Source organism: Psittacula echo (assembly GCF_963264785.1).
Source record: "Psittacula echo genome assembly, chromosome: 4".
NCBI classification, from domain to species: Eukaryota; Metazoa; Chordata; class Aves; order Psittaciformes; family Psittacidae; genus Psittacula; species Psittacula echo.
This window is the reverse complement of record NC_137738.1, coordinates 121,934,426-121,950,018: the sequence shown is the minus strand read 5'-3', so window position 1 is coordinate 121,950,018 and position 15,593 is coordinate 121,934,426. Positions and strand designations below refer to the sequence as shown.

Genomic DNA, 15,593 nt, shown 5'->3' with positions numbered 1-15,593 from the left:
ACCTCTCCTCAGCACCCAACTAGAGCAGTGCCCACAGCTGCTGGTTTGTCCTTCGCCTTTCCAGTGCTGGGCTTGAAGCACAGTGGCAATCTTTCTGTTTTCTTCTTCCTTTTGACTCCATTTCCTCTGAGGCTGCTCATCTGGACAGGCAGGGGCTCGCGGGGGGCTGGTCCTACTCACGTTCACTATTAAAAAGTCAAGACTTATTCAGTGCTGTGTGCACAGTTGTCTGTAGTCTGACCCTCATGTTAAGAGGTTTAATGCGTGCCTGTTTCACTGGAAGAGTGTGTCCCTTCTGTACCAGGTTGATTTCCCCATTTGTGGCTGGATTCGCTCCTGCTTGCTGGTGGTTCTCTGCTTTGTGCTGTATTTTCCAGGGATGGAAAGGCAGTGATGCTCCCAGCTGAGATGCTCTTGCTCTGGGCTGAGGTGTGCTGCCCTCAAAGGCCGTGTTCCAGCTGCTCATTCCTTTTTCTTCCCCCATCTTGGCAAAATGTGTTCTCTCATGTTTTACTGACTTGGTCAGTTCCTCTGAAGTAAGCTGCTGGGCTTGTCTTTGAAGTCACAGTGACAAAGGCTTCTTGCTAAGTAACAGTTTATTCTCTTCTAAGACCTTGCAGGAATACTCTCTGCTGCCTTGCCAGTTAACATAGCAATTTTCAATTTAAGCTACTTCTCCAAGCCCCGTAACAGTTGCTAAAATGGAGCTATTTATAATGGAAACTGGTGGCAATCCTAATGATGCTCTCCAGTAATGACTGTGAGTTTCTTTATAGAGGAAAGCTGGCATCCCCACCGGATGCTTTTCTGTTCTTGGGGTGTTTCTGGCATCCTCTTTCTTGAGGTTTGGTTTTTCCATTCCTTTTTCTTTCTCTAAGGAATTTATATGCCTCTCATTTTCTTTCATCTGATGCATTTGCCACTTCTCTGTTGTAATGGAAGCCTGTCCTTGCTGGACTGAAGGAGACCAGTCCAGCTTACGCCAGCCCTGTGCTCTGCCGGTTCCTCCCCCTGGGGAAGGCTGAGATGGCCAGCATCGTGTCTGGGAGAGAAATACCCATTTAATTTCTGGGATGCTGTATCTGTGCCCTCAGAGAATCTGTGCAGTTGGGTTCAAAAGCAAACCAGGCTTTTTGTCAAACAGCACTCTAATCCCCTTGGGCTGCCTGGGGGGCTTTCCATGCCTGCCGCTGCAAAGCATACAGGCCAGTGTGCTCCAGGTTGGAATGCATGGAGGGACTGGCTTGTTCCAGCTCTCCTGAGCTTGTCTTTCCCCTCTGCAGCAGCAGGAGGTGATGAAGACGCTTGGCTGTGCCATCCCGGGCTCCCCAGCCTCTGCTGCTGCTCCCTGGCACCGCTCACAGTGCCAGCACATGTAGGGAGGAACAAACCCTGTTTTCCTCCAGGTTAATGAAACAAAATGGCCCCTTTCTTCCCTCCCCAAACTGCAGGAGCGCCCCTGTTCCTCTCCGTCCTCCTTTCCGAGCAGGTGGAGGAGTGACATTTCTGTTGCCCATACTTGCCTCTCAAATTCAGAAACCAGGCTGAGAGCCCACCCTGGCACCAGCCACTGTTTGGCATAAACCTGAGTGATTCGGTTCCAGTGAAACTCCAGGGCGGAGATGAGCAGAACTGCTGGGTGCTGTAGCATCAGCAGGTGTTTGAGTGCTGGGTAATTCAAACCCATGGTGAATTTTATGGAAAACTGGGAATTCCCGTAGCAATGCCAATTTGTTACAGCAGTAGCTGGGCCGTTAGCTTTTGGCATTCTGTAGAAAGATCAGTAGCGTGTGTCTGTTGTCTTCAAAGCGTGATTCAGTCCCATACCCTTTTAGAGAAGGCAGTTAACGATAACGTGCAGTCTGAAAGCCTCCAGGCATGAGTTTCTTCTGCAAGGTTTAAGAATGTCCATGGCAGCAGCCTCTCCAGGTGCACTTTTTCGCCCAAGAAAAGCTTTTCCCAGCGTCTCTGTTCCTGGTTCTCCAGGGTCAGTTCAGTGAAGTCCTGCTCTTCCCGCCGGTGATGGTGTGTGAGCAGTGCCCCACCGGCTGGGAGCTGCAGACCCAAAGGGCTGGAGCCTGCCCGGACTCCCCCTTGCGAGAGGAGCGTGGAAAGACACAGGGCTCGGGCAGGGAACCCGGAGTGCAGGGAGAGCAGAGGGATGCTCGCTCACGCGTGTGCAGTGGAAAAGGTGAACAAGCAGTGTAGTGATATTAGTTTATTCCCTATGCTACGATGCATTCCTTGGTCCTGCTACCATTTTGGGAATAATTTATGATTGTTACTAATTTTACAGGACCAAAGCCAGGCCTGGGTAACTGGTGGACTCCTAAGGAGCTGAGCTGGGACATCAGCACTGGGCTGCCAGGCCCCACCAGCACCGAGGAGGTGATGCTGAGCGTGCCGCAGGGGTTGGCCTCACCAGTGGCAGACTGGGAGCAGGGCAGGGATGCCCACACTGCAGAAGACTCCTCACTGCACACACCAAACCCTCACGTGGAGCAGGAGGAGCTGCCCTTGGTCGGCTCAGCACCAGGCGGGTATGTCCTTGTGTGTTTTCGCTCTGCTGGTACTCATTCGTTAGCCTGTGCCCTGGAGGCTGATGGCTGGGCCAGCTTCTTACCTATCAATTTGGTGTCTATATATAATAATGCTTAATATTTATGTATAATAATACTGGATAGTAAACTACATTTTGTGTGAACTAAAATTACCAGTTGGTTAAATTTCTTGAGCATTCTGTTTGGAAACAGAATGAGAATAAGAGAGGGAATGAGGAGAGTGCCGTGCGGACACATGGCTTGTCCTCTGTTATCCTGTCAAAGTGGAGGGGGTTTGTTGCCAGCAGCTTCACTACCAGCATACTGGCTGTAGTGTCAGTCACAGCTGGGCTTTTGGCTTTGCAGCACCCTTGTAAGACAGGGAAGCACATCCTTGTCCTGCTGGGCCAGCACCCACTGTGGGCTGGTCCACAGGGCTTGCTCAGGTCACAGGGAAGGGCTGGCTTTGCTCCCTCTCTGTGTTCAAACAGCCCCCATGCCAACTGCTGCTGTCCTTTCCTGAGTGTCCACCTTGTCCTGCTGCATTGCTACAGGAGCATCCCTCCTGCTTCTGTCTCCTGTCTTGGTTCTTCTGAAAGTCTGTTTGCCACCGGTTCCTTCTGCAGTGCTTCGTGTCCACGTCCCTTCACTCTGGCCATCCTGCTGCTGCCTGACCACACGGTTTCATGACCTCTGACTGCTGCTTTCTTTGTGCCTGCTCTCCCTCAGCAGCACACTTCTGTTTCCTTGTCTTCTGCATCCTCAACACCCTTCTCTCTCCTCACCAGCATTTTCCTGCCTCCAGTCACAACAGAAATGTTGAAGGAAGCCTTTTCTGCAGGAGTGTGCTGTCCTCCACCAGGTGCTGCTCCCTTTGGGACTCCCTGCCTTGTGCCAGCACTGTTCATGTGCAGAACAGCCCTAGCTGGAGCAGTTAGCTAGATAGAGGGTGGTTAGGTGGTGGCTGTGTGGTGCGGAGAGACCATGTACCGAAGCAAGCGGTGGTTTTACCCCTGGAGAATGAGGTGCACTCTGTTGCCAGTTGAGCTTTGGTTTGTTTCCTCTTTGGTTGCTTACAGCTGAACGCATCTGTTCTTCCTGCGCTCCTGGTCAGGAGTTTTAGGTGCTGGTTTCAATATTAGTTTGTATTTTAGTAGGTTGAGCAGAAACTCGCAGCCATCAATATACACTCGTGTAACTTTATCATGTCCCATTTGCATCAGGCTGTTGCTTGCTATGGGAACATCATCTAATTTACATCTAAATAGCTTTTACCCAGTGTCTCTGCTGTAACCACCTGTTAACCAGAGAGGGAAGTTGCTGCTGGAGCGGTGGCAGGTTAACCTTTTGTTCCCTCCCGCGGTCCATGGGCGATGGAAGCACTGTGCAATGCTCTCGAGGCCCAGGTACATTACACAAAAGGTTTCGCTGCTCGCATTATCTCCAGAGCACGACAAACCAGAACGGGGAGGTTTCCTCTGCATTATGCCAAGCTGAATGCCTCTGTTTCTCAAGGCCGTGGAAGCGGGATCGCTGCTGTGAGCTGCTCCTGCAGGAAAGATACAAATTGTGATGTGTATTACCTGAAAATGAAACCACAGAAAAGCTGTCAGCGGTGGCAGGTAGGGAAGGTCTCATGGAGGGGAAGCAGCCTTCCCCTGGTGCTCATCATCAGGTGGGCTTTCCAAATCCATCTTCCCGATGCCCATGAAATCCATTGTGGATGCTGGAGGCCTGCAGAATACTTCGGGAGCTAAAAACCTTGAGGAGAAGTTTCCAAGTTGTTAGTACAAAGATTTCAATTACATGTATTACGCCAACTATGGGAATGCAACTTTTCTTGGTCTGAATTCATCATGCCACAGCTTCACAAAGTGAGTAATCTCACAGGTCTTGCCATGACCCTTCAGTCCCTGTGGGTTTTCATCTTAAATTCCTGTGCTGGCTGAAGAAATATGCTGAAATTATGCAGACCTCTGCATATTTGTCATCTGAAACTGAAATATCTGTAGCTTGAACTCTCCCACTGCAGCAGGGCGGCTGCTGGGGCGTTCATTTGAAGCACAGTTCCCTCGCCTGTTGTTTTGGGGCCATTCGTGCACTTCTGGTGTATGGTTTGAAATCAGTGCAGGCGATGGAGCTGGAAAGAGCTCTTGTGTTTAGAGGCTGCAGCTTACTCAAGAGGCAAACCAAAGCCATTGTTGCCTGTCAGGAAGTCACAAGTTGCATTTTTGGAGAAAATGCCTTTCCTGCTTCACTGCAGAGACACCATTCTCTTTCTCTTTTATCAAGTTTTGGGGTTTCCCCCACCCCGTAAGTGTTTGCAGGTTGTATTTCACCTCTGGGTGAGTTCAGCCTAGTTTCAAAGTGCCTTCTCCAGCTAGAAGAAGGATCATTGTGATAGCATCATTGAGCTATTAACCAAATCAAGGTGATGCTGCTGTGACAGGTTGTTTAGCCTGAGGTGTGGCCTTGGTTGCAGTTCACCAGAGGGTGCTGCAAATCTGCCACCTTAGTTATTAAAAATACTGGTGTTTGCCAAACCACTGCAGTGTTTCAGAGCACTGCTGGGTGGCTGCGTTGATCCGAGGCTGTCCACGTGCACCTCAGACTCACCCGGCCTTCTTGGACCCCCACGACAGCCTGGTCTGTGTGTTTCCTGTCCTGTTTTCAGCCCAGGAGAATGCTGTGAGCAGGGGCTTTGCCTGGCTTGGAGCAGTCCCATGGAGCCACCTGAGCTGTTCCCACCCCATGAAGCCACCCCATAGCTCTGGCCCTCGGCTGCTTGTTGCTGGTGTGAGCTGGAGGGGAAAGGCTCAGTCTCCTCTCACCAATCCTTACAGCAGCCAGCCCTTTCTTTAAGGGCTTAAACCCAAGGAGCGGGAGGTATTGGGGGGAAGAGGGTCTCTGAGACTTAGTGCAGGGAAAGATGATGACTATTTTAAGGCCTGTGCTGAGGGGATGGAAAAAGGCAGAGCTTATGCCTGTGCTGCTTCAGCTGCATTGAAGAGGACTTAGCACAGATGGATTGTGCATTACAAAATGTAACACATAATTCAAGCTGTCAGCTTAATCAGACTGTTTCCAGGAAGCAACCTGTAAAAGAGAAGGACCTCTTGTTTGCTGACCTCTGATCCGTAGCCTGCTGCAGATTGTCATACGTTTTGTTTTGCTTTATGTTGGTGTCCCTTCCTTCCCCTTCCCTTTTTATTATTGTATCCCTCTCGAGTGGCACCCTGGAAGGACCACCCAGTGGGAGGAAAACAATGGGAAACAAGCCGGCTGCTGAAACACAGGGTTTGTGAGACTGGGGGGAAAGAAAAAGCGCTGTTTAACTGCATATGTGATCTCCCTGGCATTGTTTTGCTTATTAAATGTCTAGGAAACTCGGGTAAATGCGCCACAGCCCCCACTTCATTGTTCACTGTTGCCCCCCAGCGAAACACAACTTTGGGTACAGCTTAACAAGACTGAAATGACCCAAGTTTTGGTGCAGGGAGCTTGTCGCTGGAGGGGTGTACCCCAGGGTTAGCTGTATAAACATGTCAGCTTCCACATGGTGGGGAAGAAAGAGAGCAAATCTTCCTTGAGGCCAGGCCCAGCTGGGGCATTGCTGGTGGAGACCTGGCCTGGAAAGACCCCAACAAAGCGGGCAGCCGGCCTGGACCTGAATAGCCATTTACACCTCTGTGCAAGGATTAGCCTGCTCCATTGTTTCAACGTCTTAAGTCCTCATTTGCATCATTATAGAGGTGCAGCTTCATCAGAACCCCTCTGAGGTCCCAGCTATGTCCCCATACCTGTAGGTGGTCACCGGATTTGTTGTGATGGTGGTGAAGGAATTAAGCCACTCGGCGCAGGGGTGATTTCAATGCAGTGTCTCAGGCCTTGGCTCATTTTTTGGATGCTTTATTTGCTCATGTGCTTGCCTTTCTTTCCCTCCTTCCTTATAGAGCTCAAGAAGCAGAGTGGCTTCTGCTGTTGCTTTGCTTTGAAAAGCTGAAATGAGGGTGTGTTTTCCAGCTGGTGTGATGGGAATGCGTTTAAGTACCTGTCCAACACAGGTCACTTCAAGCCCTGTTTGCTGTCCCTCCGCAGCTCCCGTGGGATGCTGGCAGCCCTTTCCCGTGCACTGGAGCAGATAGAAGATGTGGTGAGGACGAGCCCCCGGTGCCAGGCGCTGTACCAGGGCGAGCACGTGGTGACGCTGGAGCTGCTCAGGTTAATGCTGCTTCCCCCCAGAGCAGGTGGGGCCGGGGGGCAGGCAGTGCCTCCTCATGCCTCACCCTCTCCCTGGGTTCTTGCTCGCTGCTGTGTGTGCATCATGAGGCCTGGGGTAGGTTTGGTGTTGGCTGCACACGCTTGTAACTGTTGGGGTGGTGAGAGGCCGTTACCCAGCAGAGTTGCAGGACCCTGTTGAGGCTCGAGCCAGGCCTTCGGTGACAAATGGCTGGTGCAGAGAGCACCCAGGCTCCTGCAAACAAGCGTTGCTAAGAGGCCTCCCTCCCCTCCTGCCGCTTTACTGTCATCAGGGAGCTGAAATATGGCACTTAGAGGCACATAGGCAAATTACTGCAACAAATACTCTTTCCCAAACGTAGCACTTTCTGCAGCCTTGCTCCACACACCTCTTTGCTGAAGTAAATACTGATTTCCAAGAATGAGAGCACCCCTTAGCTACTCATGCTAGTGTGACTTACTGAGGTAGGCAGCAATAACCAGACAAATCATTTCTTCAAGGTACAAGAGCAATGAGAATCACCAAACCCCACGTCTTAACAACCCCATGTTCAGAGAGCCCTCACTGTCCCTCTGCAGCATGGGCTCCTCATTCGAACAGATGGGAATGGCCTTGTGCTTTTATTTAAAGCTATAGGTCAGGCTCCATAAACTGGGATTAAGTGGCTTCACCAAGTGGACCTGTGCAGGTTCCTCTCTCCCTGCCAGAAGTAGAGGTGTGAGATTGAACCTGGTGTTTCCTAAGGGCTGGGTTTGACCTCCCTGTTGCAGAGAGCATTATCACACATGTTCGTCCCTCTGGGCTGGCCCGTTAGCCAGGAGGGGTGTTACACATTCTGCCTCCAAAGCCAGGCTGCTGTCTGGCCTTTACATAGCCATTGCCTGTAACACCCGCTTCATTTTGCAGCGGGGCCACCAGGCTGGAAGACGGTGACCTTGAAGCATGTGAAGCTGTCGTCCTTCATCAGCTTCGGGCTTCCTTACAGAGCACGCTGGATAGCTGCCTCCTACCCGAAAACACGCTCCGGGCTCAAGGCAGGGCAGAGGATGAAGAGCAAAGCAGGTATCACAGACACAAAACTTGCCTGCAAGGGTGATGAGTGTCCTTTCCTTTCCTCCCAGGTCTGCTCTGGGGCAGAGAAAGCGGGCCCGGGGCCAGACCTCGATCGCACTGGGACATGAAGATGTCCGAGCGCTGATCTTTGTGCGGCTCCAAACGAGGACATTAAACAAATGTGTTTGTTTTCCTTTCCATTCTGTGCTGGTGAATCTCACTGTTCCAGGCAGTGCTCAGGCCAGGTCCCCCCTGTCACCCCACCAGCAGCATCCCCCGCCCCAGGCTGCTGCAGCGGGGAGGGAAACACATTAACTTCAGAGACCTCTCAGCCAGTAATTTGTGTGATCTTAGCGTGAGGCTGGGGCATGTGAGGATGGGGAATGTCATTTTGAGAAGCAGATTATTTTCCTGTGAAGCAGAAGGTGCGTCTAGCCTTTAAAAACAATACCCTCCGTTATTCAAAGTGGGCTTTTGCTTTCCTGTGCATTTGCCACAAGGACAAGTGAAAATTGATTTTTCTTTTTTAAGGTCTCTTTAATGCAGTAATGAAAACAATTTCCATTCTTTCTTACTTAGCTTCTGTCTAGACCTTCCTCCCTGTTCGAGGCTCAGCAATGCTCAAGTGTTAGCAGGATCGGGGCACTTGTGAGCGCTGAAGAATGGTCTATTTAGTCATACCTGGTTCTCCTTTTGAGGCTGATATGCCTGCAAGCACTAATACCTTCTTGTATCTCCTGAATGGTTTCTTGGGGACAAACACTCGTGGAGTTAATTGGAATTCACACTTCTGTTTGTCAAACTTCATTGGAGCAACTGGAGAAACAAACATCTTTGGCAAATAGGATGGCAGTGTTTGTAGTTTGTGCGTTGAAGGAAAAGGCACTTTTGCTCAAAAATAATGAAATGATTATTAATATAGAAAAGACAAGCAGGTGCTGAGCAGAGCACCTCATGGAGTGAGTGAGACCTGCCCAAGCTGGGACTGGGGGCTGCAGGAAGGGTTTAGTGTCTCCTGATCCTGAGTTCCAGGACGGTCCTGGGGTCAGAGATGGTGGTGGTCCCTGCCCATCCTCCCATGTTTGTGGAAGTCACAACGGACTTCTTCTGTCTTCCACTTGGAACATTTTTAAAAGAGAAAGTGGGGATTAAGGGCAAAATGTGCAAAGGCTTTTCCTGCTGCAGGTTGACCACTGTGGTGCCTGTGTGAGTGTGGTGTACGTGGGGTGTCCCACTGACAGCACTTGGGTTTGTTCCTCAGGCTGGAGCAGTGGTGGGACATGGACATGTTGCGGACCTGCCTGAGCAAGCATGCCCTCTTCCTGAGGAAGCACCGGGTTCAGCTCCCAGAAGAAGTGTCGGAGATGTTCAAACGCCTGCTGGCACAGGATGGCCAGGTTGGGACTTGCATCCAGTGATACCTGAATCAGTGACACCCAGAGACTGATTTGCACTGCTAAGGAGAGCTAGGCCCTCTGCTGCTAATGCAGTCTAGAGAGGGGGCTTTGAGAGGAAGGACAGGCAGGCTGTGCTCATTAATCAGCCTTGGAGATGGTCAAGGAGAGAATGCAGGTTCTTCAGTTGTCTCAGGGCAAATATGTACAGCTCTGCACCCCACAAAGAAAACAGTGTCCAGGAGGGTGTCTGTTTTCCACCCTTCAAGCCAGTTATTTAAACAAGCCCACATGTTAGCTGTGGTGTGAATTCATCACAAGGCTTCTATCATCTGTCTGTCTCTGGGGCTTAGTAGCTTTTTATCATGCATGATGTCTTTTACTATTTATTTCTTTTAAAGAGAGTTATGTTTGGTAGCCTGAATACGCAGAGAGCTTTACAAATAGCAGCCTGCTCATGTATTTTTAAACATTAACACAGAAGGTTATAAACCAGCTCTTTCAAACCCAGACAAAGTCAAAAATATTCTCCCGCTAATGTTTAATGAGAAATTAAAGAGCAGCTGGAACTGCTTTGCTATATTCTAGTTTTAATAGCGTTTGAATTGAATAATGAAGATAGACTATTTTACTCATTTGTACACTCTGAGTTATAGCAGCATAACTTCTCTTTCTCTATGTGGATAAGTCATTTGTATTCTGTCCTTAAAACAGTCAGTCAAGTAGAAGAGATGAGCAAGGAATGTAGCACTGTGCTGGCGACAGAAACAAATACATCCATTTATAATTGCATGTCAAAACTTTTACAGAGTCAAAGCTCAGTAACACGAGCTTTATGGGTGAATATGTGCAGCAATAATCTGTTTACTGCTACGTGTTACTGTGGACCACATGCATTTAACATTTAGATTGCCTATTAAGTGCACCCAGTCAATTAAATATAGTGCCAGGATCTGTCCTCTGCTTTGGAACACCTCATTTCCAAGCAGCTTGTGTAGAATAGAATCATGGAATGGCTGGGAAGGGACCTTAAAGCTCCTCCAGCTCCAACCCCTGCCACGGGCAGGGACCCCTTCCACTGGAGCAGCTTGCTCCAAGCCCCTGTGTCCAACCTGGCCTTGAACACTGCCAGGGATGGGGCAGCCACAGCTTCTCTGGGCACCCTGGGCCAGCGCCTCAGCACCCTCACAGGGAAGAGCTTCTGCCTAAGAGCTCATCTCAGTCTCTCCTCAGGCAGGTTAAGGCTCCTCCTTGTCTCTCATCACTAAATTATGTCTGCCTTCTATTCCCTTGCATCTTAGCTCCTTGTTCACACGAGACGACTTCCCATATATAAGTTTAATAGAAAGGAAAATCTTGGCAAGCTATTTAAGAATAAAAGTTGCCATTCTTGGCTTCTGAGAAAATACAGATTTATGAGGAGGGGGCAGATGCAGGAGAATAAAAGTTTCCCATGAGTCCAGGATGCTTTGGCTTGAAGCTGTTCCGTGCTCTCAGGTCAGCACGTGTAAACTGAGTTGCCAGGAAGGTGATTTCCCTTGCTCTCAGGAGCTGTGTAAAGCCACACGCAGCACTTCACATGGGTGGAGGATATAACCTGAGAAGTGCTTCCTTTGTTTTAAGCCTGCTTGTAACTCAGCCACGTTTATGGTCAGTTCTACTCCCTATAAAGGTACTGGCTTCCAACTTGAATTTCTTATGTCAGTAATAGGCTTAGCTATGAAGGTCTGAGTAGTGCCACTGCAGAGGGCTGTGTACACTGCCAGGAGACAACAATCTTTACCAGCCTGTGGGAATAACAGGTATTGAACCTGGGATCTCTGTCTTCAGGTTCCTTGGTCCCAGCATTGTTTTAAGCTGCAGGTGTTGCTAATGCTGTGGTTAACCTGCCTTATTGCTGTGTGCAGAAAGGGAGAGATTTCTTCTCAGGCTGTTGTGGTATATTTGATGCACCCTTCCATTTGCTTACCCTGATTGTGGGAGGCAGGAATAGAGTCTCCAGAAAGCCTAGTGATTAAAGGAACAGTTCAGAGTCGGTGTTACTTCAAGCAGAATTGCGGTTCCTGAGCTAGTGCCGATTTAACTTGGAGGTAATTTACCCTCTAACAAAACCACCCTGGAAACAGATTACAGCGTGAAGTACAGATTAGCCTAAATGTATGTCGGAAACTGCTGCAGACCAAGGATAATAGTGCTATGGCTATTTTTATTTCCAATGCTGCAGGCTCTGCCCGGGTGGAGAGAGGCCCTTCCTGGAGAGAGTGGGGACAGGTCATCTCCTCAGAGTCATGAAGCCTCATGCAGCTTGTCAGCCACCCCAAATGACGGCAGGGAGGCACAGGAGGCAGAACACGCTCCTGGGCTCGCCGGCATGGAAGGACAAGGTAATAAGTGTGCAAAGGGCTGGCTGTGTGCTCAGAGCTGTTGTCCTTCCCTCGGTATTTCTATCCAAATCAGCTTTGTTGTAGTGACTGGTGAATTATTGTATACTCGTAAGGGGATTTTCCTAAATATATCATTTTTTGTTACTTAAAATGAGCAATGCCCATCTTGGCTATTTTGTCTGCAAGCCTTGTGGTCGTTAATAAAACAAATCTGTAGGTGTGCATGTATCTAAAAGCCATCTACATTTACCAATGCTGGGGTATATTCATTGCCTTTTACTGTAAAGCCAGACCACAGACAAATTCTCAAAACTCAAAGGGCTCCTGCTGAGTGTGGCTCTGGGGTGAACACGCTTGTGAAAACCCAGTTAATTCCTTTAGATAAGGAAGTAATATATTAGCCTGGTGTAGTAACGGCAACGGCGGCTTGCTTGGGCTGCTCTCGGAGCATCCCTTACATCAAAGTCCAGAAGAGACAGGCAATTAGGCTGCAGTGCTCTTTGCACAGCAAATGTAAACAGCTTCAGGCCTCCTAAATTCAAGCGACTTTTATCCGCGGAGGAGATGGAGGCTTTGATTTGAGCTCCTCTTCCAGGGCGGGTGTGATAAACGCTGCTGCTGCCGCACGAGGCCGCAGCGTTACTGCGGGTTGTTTGTTTCCTAAACCCCATCGGGTCTTAAATTATTTCAGACATTTGGGTAGCTTGTCCTTTTCCCTGGAAGCTACAGAGAGGCAGCGCCGCCGCACATGCGAGCAAAGTTCACAGTAGGCGCCTCTTTTAAGGGCGGTAATGGATAGTTTAGATCAATAAACAAGAGATAACAAAAGTGAGAAATTAAAGGGAGTAGGGCTTAAAAGCAACCAAACCAGTCTGATCACTGCCACTTTGAAATGCCTTTCATTATGGTGTGTTCACATCCAGAAGTCCCAAGCTGGTGTGAAGATGAGAGCAAGGAAGAAAGCATGGTCAAAAAGATTCCTATTACAGGTAAAAGCAACGGCTGCATATTAACCTCAAACCCTGTATTCAACTCTACGAGATCATCCAAACATTGGTATTTCAGTGCTTTGGGGCTGCTAATAGTGAGTAAATTCAGCTACTACATACTGAGCGCCAAGATTAAACGTAAGATCATAAACTCTGTGCTTATGTTAACATACACCAAGATGGACAATAACCAGCACCTGTTTAATTTGTTGTAATCATGTTCTACATTTAAACCACATGAATATCCTGTCATTTAGCCTTTCAGGTCCCGGTATCAGTGTTACAAAGGTCAGTCTCCATGGGGAAGATCCAGTAATTATATGGCAAACTACAGATGTTTCTGATTTGATTCTTTTCTTTTCTGGAGTAATTGAATGTGTATCATTAGAATAAGCGCAGGGAAAGCCCCACTAGCTGGGAAGCTGCTGCTGCAAAGGCTGCCTGATAATGCTATGTTTTTAGCAATAAGGTTTTACCAAGTGTGGTTCAGATCCTCCTGCAGCAGATGTATGAGCCTTGCTCCAGATCCTGGTGTCACCACTTTTGGGGCCGGGGTATCAGTAACACATTAGCTTTCAGGGCAGGGCTGTTGGTGCTGAGTCTCAATTTGCTTTTGCCTGATTTTTGTCCATTGGTGGCTGCTTCCTTATAAATGTTGATGTTTGGCAAAATACGGATGGATGCAGGTGTGTGCTCACCAGAGAGGTGCGAGGGCAGCTGCTCGTGCAGCGCTCACCGCTGCTTCTCTGCTCCTGCATGGCTTGAGAGCAGCCTATCCTTCAGAGAGCAGCTCATTCCCCTTGGAGAGGTTTTCCTGTGCTGCCTTTTGAGCCTAATTTGCAGCTAAAATGTAAACATGTGCTGCTTGTATTCCTGCATGATCCTGCAGCAGTAATATTGCTATGTTAGCTCAATCAGACTTAGATTGTCGTTTTTTTCCAGACAGTAGAATGTTCCCATTTCCCTGCTTCTTAACATGTCCTGCAGTCACATATGGCCATGTATTTTAAAACATGGATTGCATTGATGTTCAGTGGAATTAAAGCCACTTAAATCTCTCTTCATGAAACAAACCCCACTTTTCATTTGAAAATGAATCTAAAATGTTGTATATCTCGGGATTGGTTCCATTTTGTTTGTAGTTTAAGAGGATTCAAACCTGAGGCTTGGGGTTTAAGTTCCCCAAACTGCAGAGTGCCAGCAAGAGCAGTGTTGGGAATGGTGACTCCCTCCGCCTAATGCCATCACTGGTACTATGATTTTTTCAGGAGAACTCAGGAGTTTGGATCTCTGGAGCTGCCTGTGCTTTTGGTTTGCTTCTCCTCACCCTCCATGTTACAGCTGACCAGTACTGGTTATAGCTGCAGTTTCTGTACCAGTTTGTTAGAGTTCTCTATGGCAGTTTTCACCAAAACCAGTAACTCCAGTTTCAAATGGCTCTCTCTGAGCCTGCTTTATCTCCTGTGTTGGTGCAGCAGTTCCTGTGGCCGCAGTCACGCTGACTCTGGGAATGAAGCTTTTCCCAGCTCACTTGAAAGCAAAGTTGCTCCTTTCAGCTGTGATTCATCTTCAGCCCATGATCTTCTCTGGGCCACTCATTCTCTCCTGGCTCCTCACCCTTCCAGCCTGTCGCTTGTCTCCTTTTTCTCATCATTATTTGCTGCAGACCGTGGCCCTGGAGCTCTGAAATTGTTCAGTGCCTGAAATAGAGGCAGCATTGCTGCACATTGTCTTTTGGGCTCAAAAGGCTTGTGTGAGGATTTGGCTTTGTGATTTTAGATCAGCCAGTATTTACTCTCCGTTCCATACATGATCATTTGGCTGTACAACTTTTTCTAAGTTAAGGGATAGAAATTTGGGGTGTTCTTTCAGTACTTGCTGCGTTCTCTAAGGGCTGCAAGTGTTGGTTTGAAGCACTGGAAACCCTCTAGCTTGGGGGTTTTGATGGGCTTCATGTGAGAGCTCGCTGGATGTGCCTCCAAGCAGCCTTCTGTGGTGGCACTTTGTGAGTGCTGCTGTAGTTTTGGGTTCTTTTTCTATTGTTACAGGAAAAAAGAACCAAGATGTTGATTTAATTGAGCAGTCTGTAAATGGTTTGAGGAAGGCCACGTCCTGATAACTGACTGTAACGGGATTATGTCCTGTGCATGGCCTCACCCAGAGAGGAGCTGGCAGTTAATAGCATCCTTATTCTATACAAGGTTACATGGGGATAGAGGAGGACATGGGGACTCGTTCTCATTTCTTTCCTGGATGCCTTGGTTTTTACTATGGGAAGGCATGTAGAAGAAATCGTTTGGCTTTTTTGCCATTCCTGAGGTAGGCAAATAATGTGAGATTAAAAAGAGAGGATAAAATCCATTATTCTTTTTGTTGGATGACTTCTTCTGTTGGATGACTTTTTAGGAGTAGGAAACTGCTGACTTTATTGAAGGGGCACGTTTAAGTCCTTAACAAAACCAGATTCTCTCTCCCCTTCATTTATGTCTTTGATTCAAATAGATGTTAAAGTTGTAAAGCATTTGAATAAAAAAGGTGTTACTGCTCCACTCATCAGGCTTCGCTTCCACAACATCTTGAATATCCCCTTCCAGGTAGAAAATCTCTAAGGTAGAAATAAGGAGGAAGAACCCTCTTAAGAAGTAAAAGGAAAATTAGCCCTTCTTTTTGTATCATAAGGGAACATGAAAGAGCACAAATCCAATTCTGCTTTCCCTTTTAGGTCACCTTTAATGAGGCAATAATGCTGCCAAGGCTTTCCCCACGCCCACCGTCCTTCCCAGTGAGGTCCTGCTTTGAGCTTGAAGTTAAAAGGTTCCAAAGGTTCCACTTGGAGTGTGCTAATGAAGGCGCTCACAGGTCTACCCAACTTTTCACTTTGATACCAGCCCATTCACAACTGCTGCTAGGAGAAAAGTTCCTCCCTATGCAATGAATCGCTGCTGTGGTCTGACAGTAACCCCTTGGGGTCTGGAGCAAGGATTGGGAGCGGC

General features: G+C 48.4%; 1 protein-coding gene across 3 annotated transcripts in view; it reads left to right on the top strand.

Annotated features, from left to right (window-relative positions):
* KIZ (kizuna centrosomal protein) overlaps positions 1-15,593 on the top strand; it is a 37,078-nt gene that overhangs the window by 4,826 nt on the left and 16,659 nt on the right. For all 3 annotated transcript variants that reach the window (XM_080615513.1, XM_080615512.1, XM_080615514.1), the window contains exons 3-8: positions 2,297-2,540; positions 6,639-6,761; positions 7,687-7,842; positions 9,095-9,230; positions 11,452-11,611; positions 12,535-12,600. In XM_080615513.1, the coding sequence (XP_080471639.1) occupies positions 2,297-2,540; positions 6,639-6,761; positions 7,687-7,842; positions 9,095-9,230; positions 11,452-11,611; positions 12,535-12,600 (885 nt within the window). The remainder of the gene's footprint in view (positions 1-2,296; positions 2,541-6,638; positions 6,762-7,686; positions 7,843-9,094; positions 9,231-11,451; positions 11,612-12,534; positions 12,601-15,593) is intronic.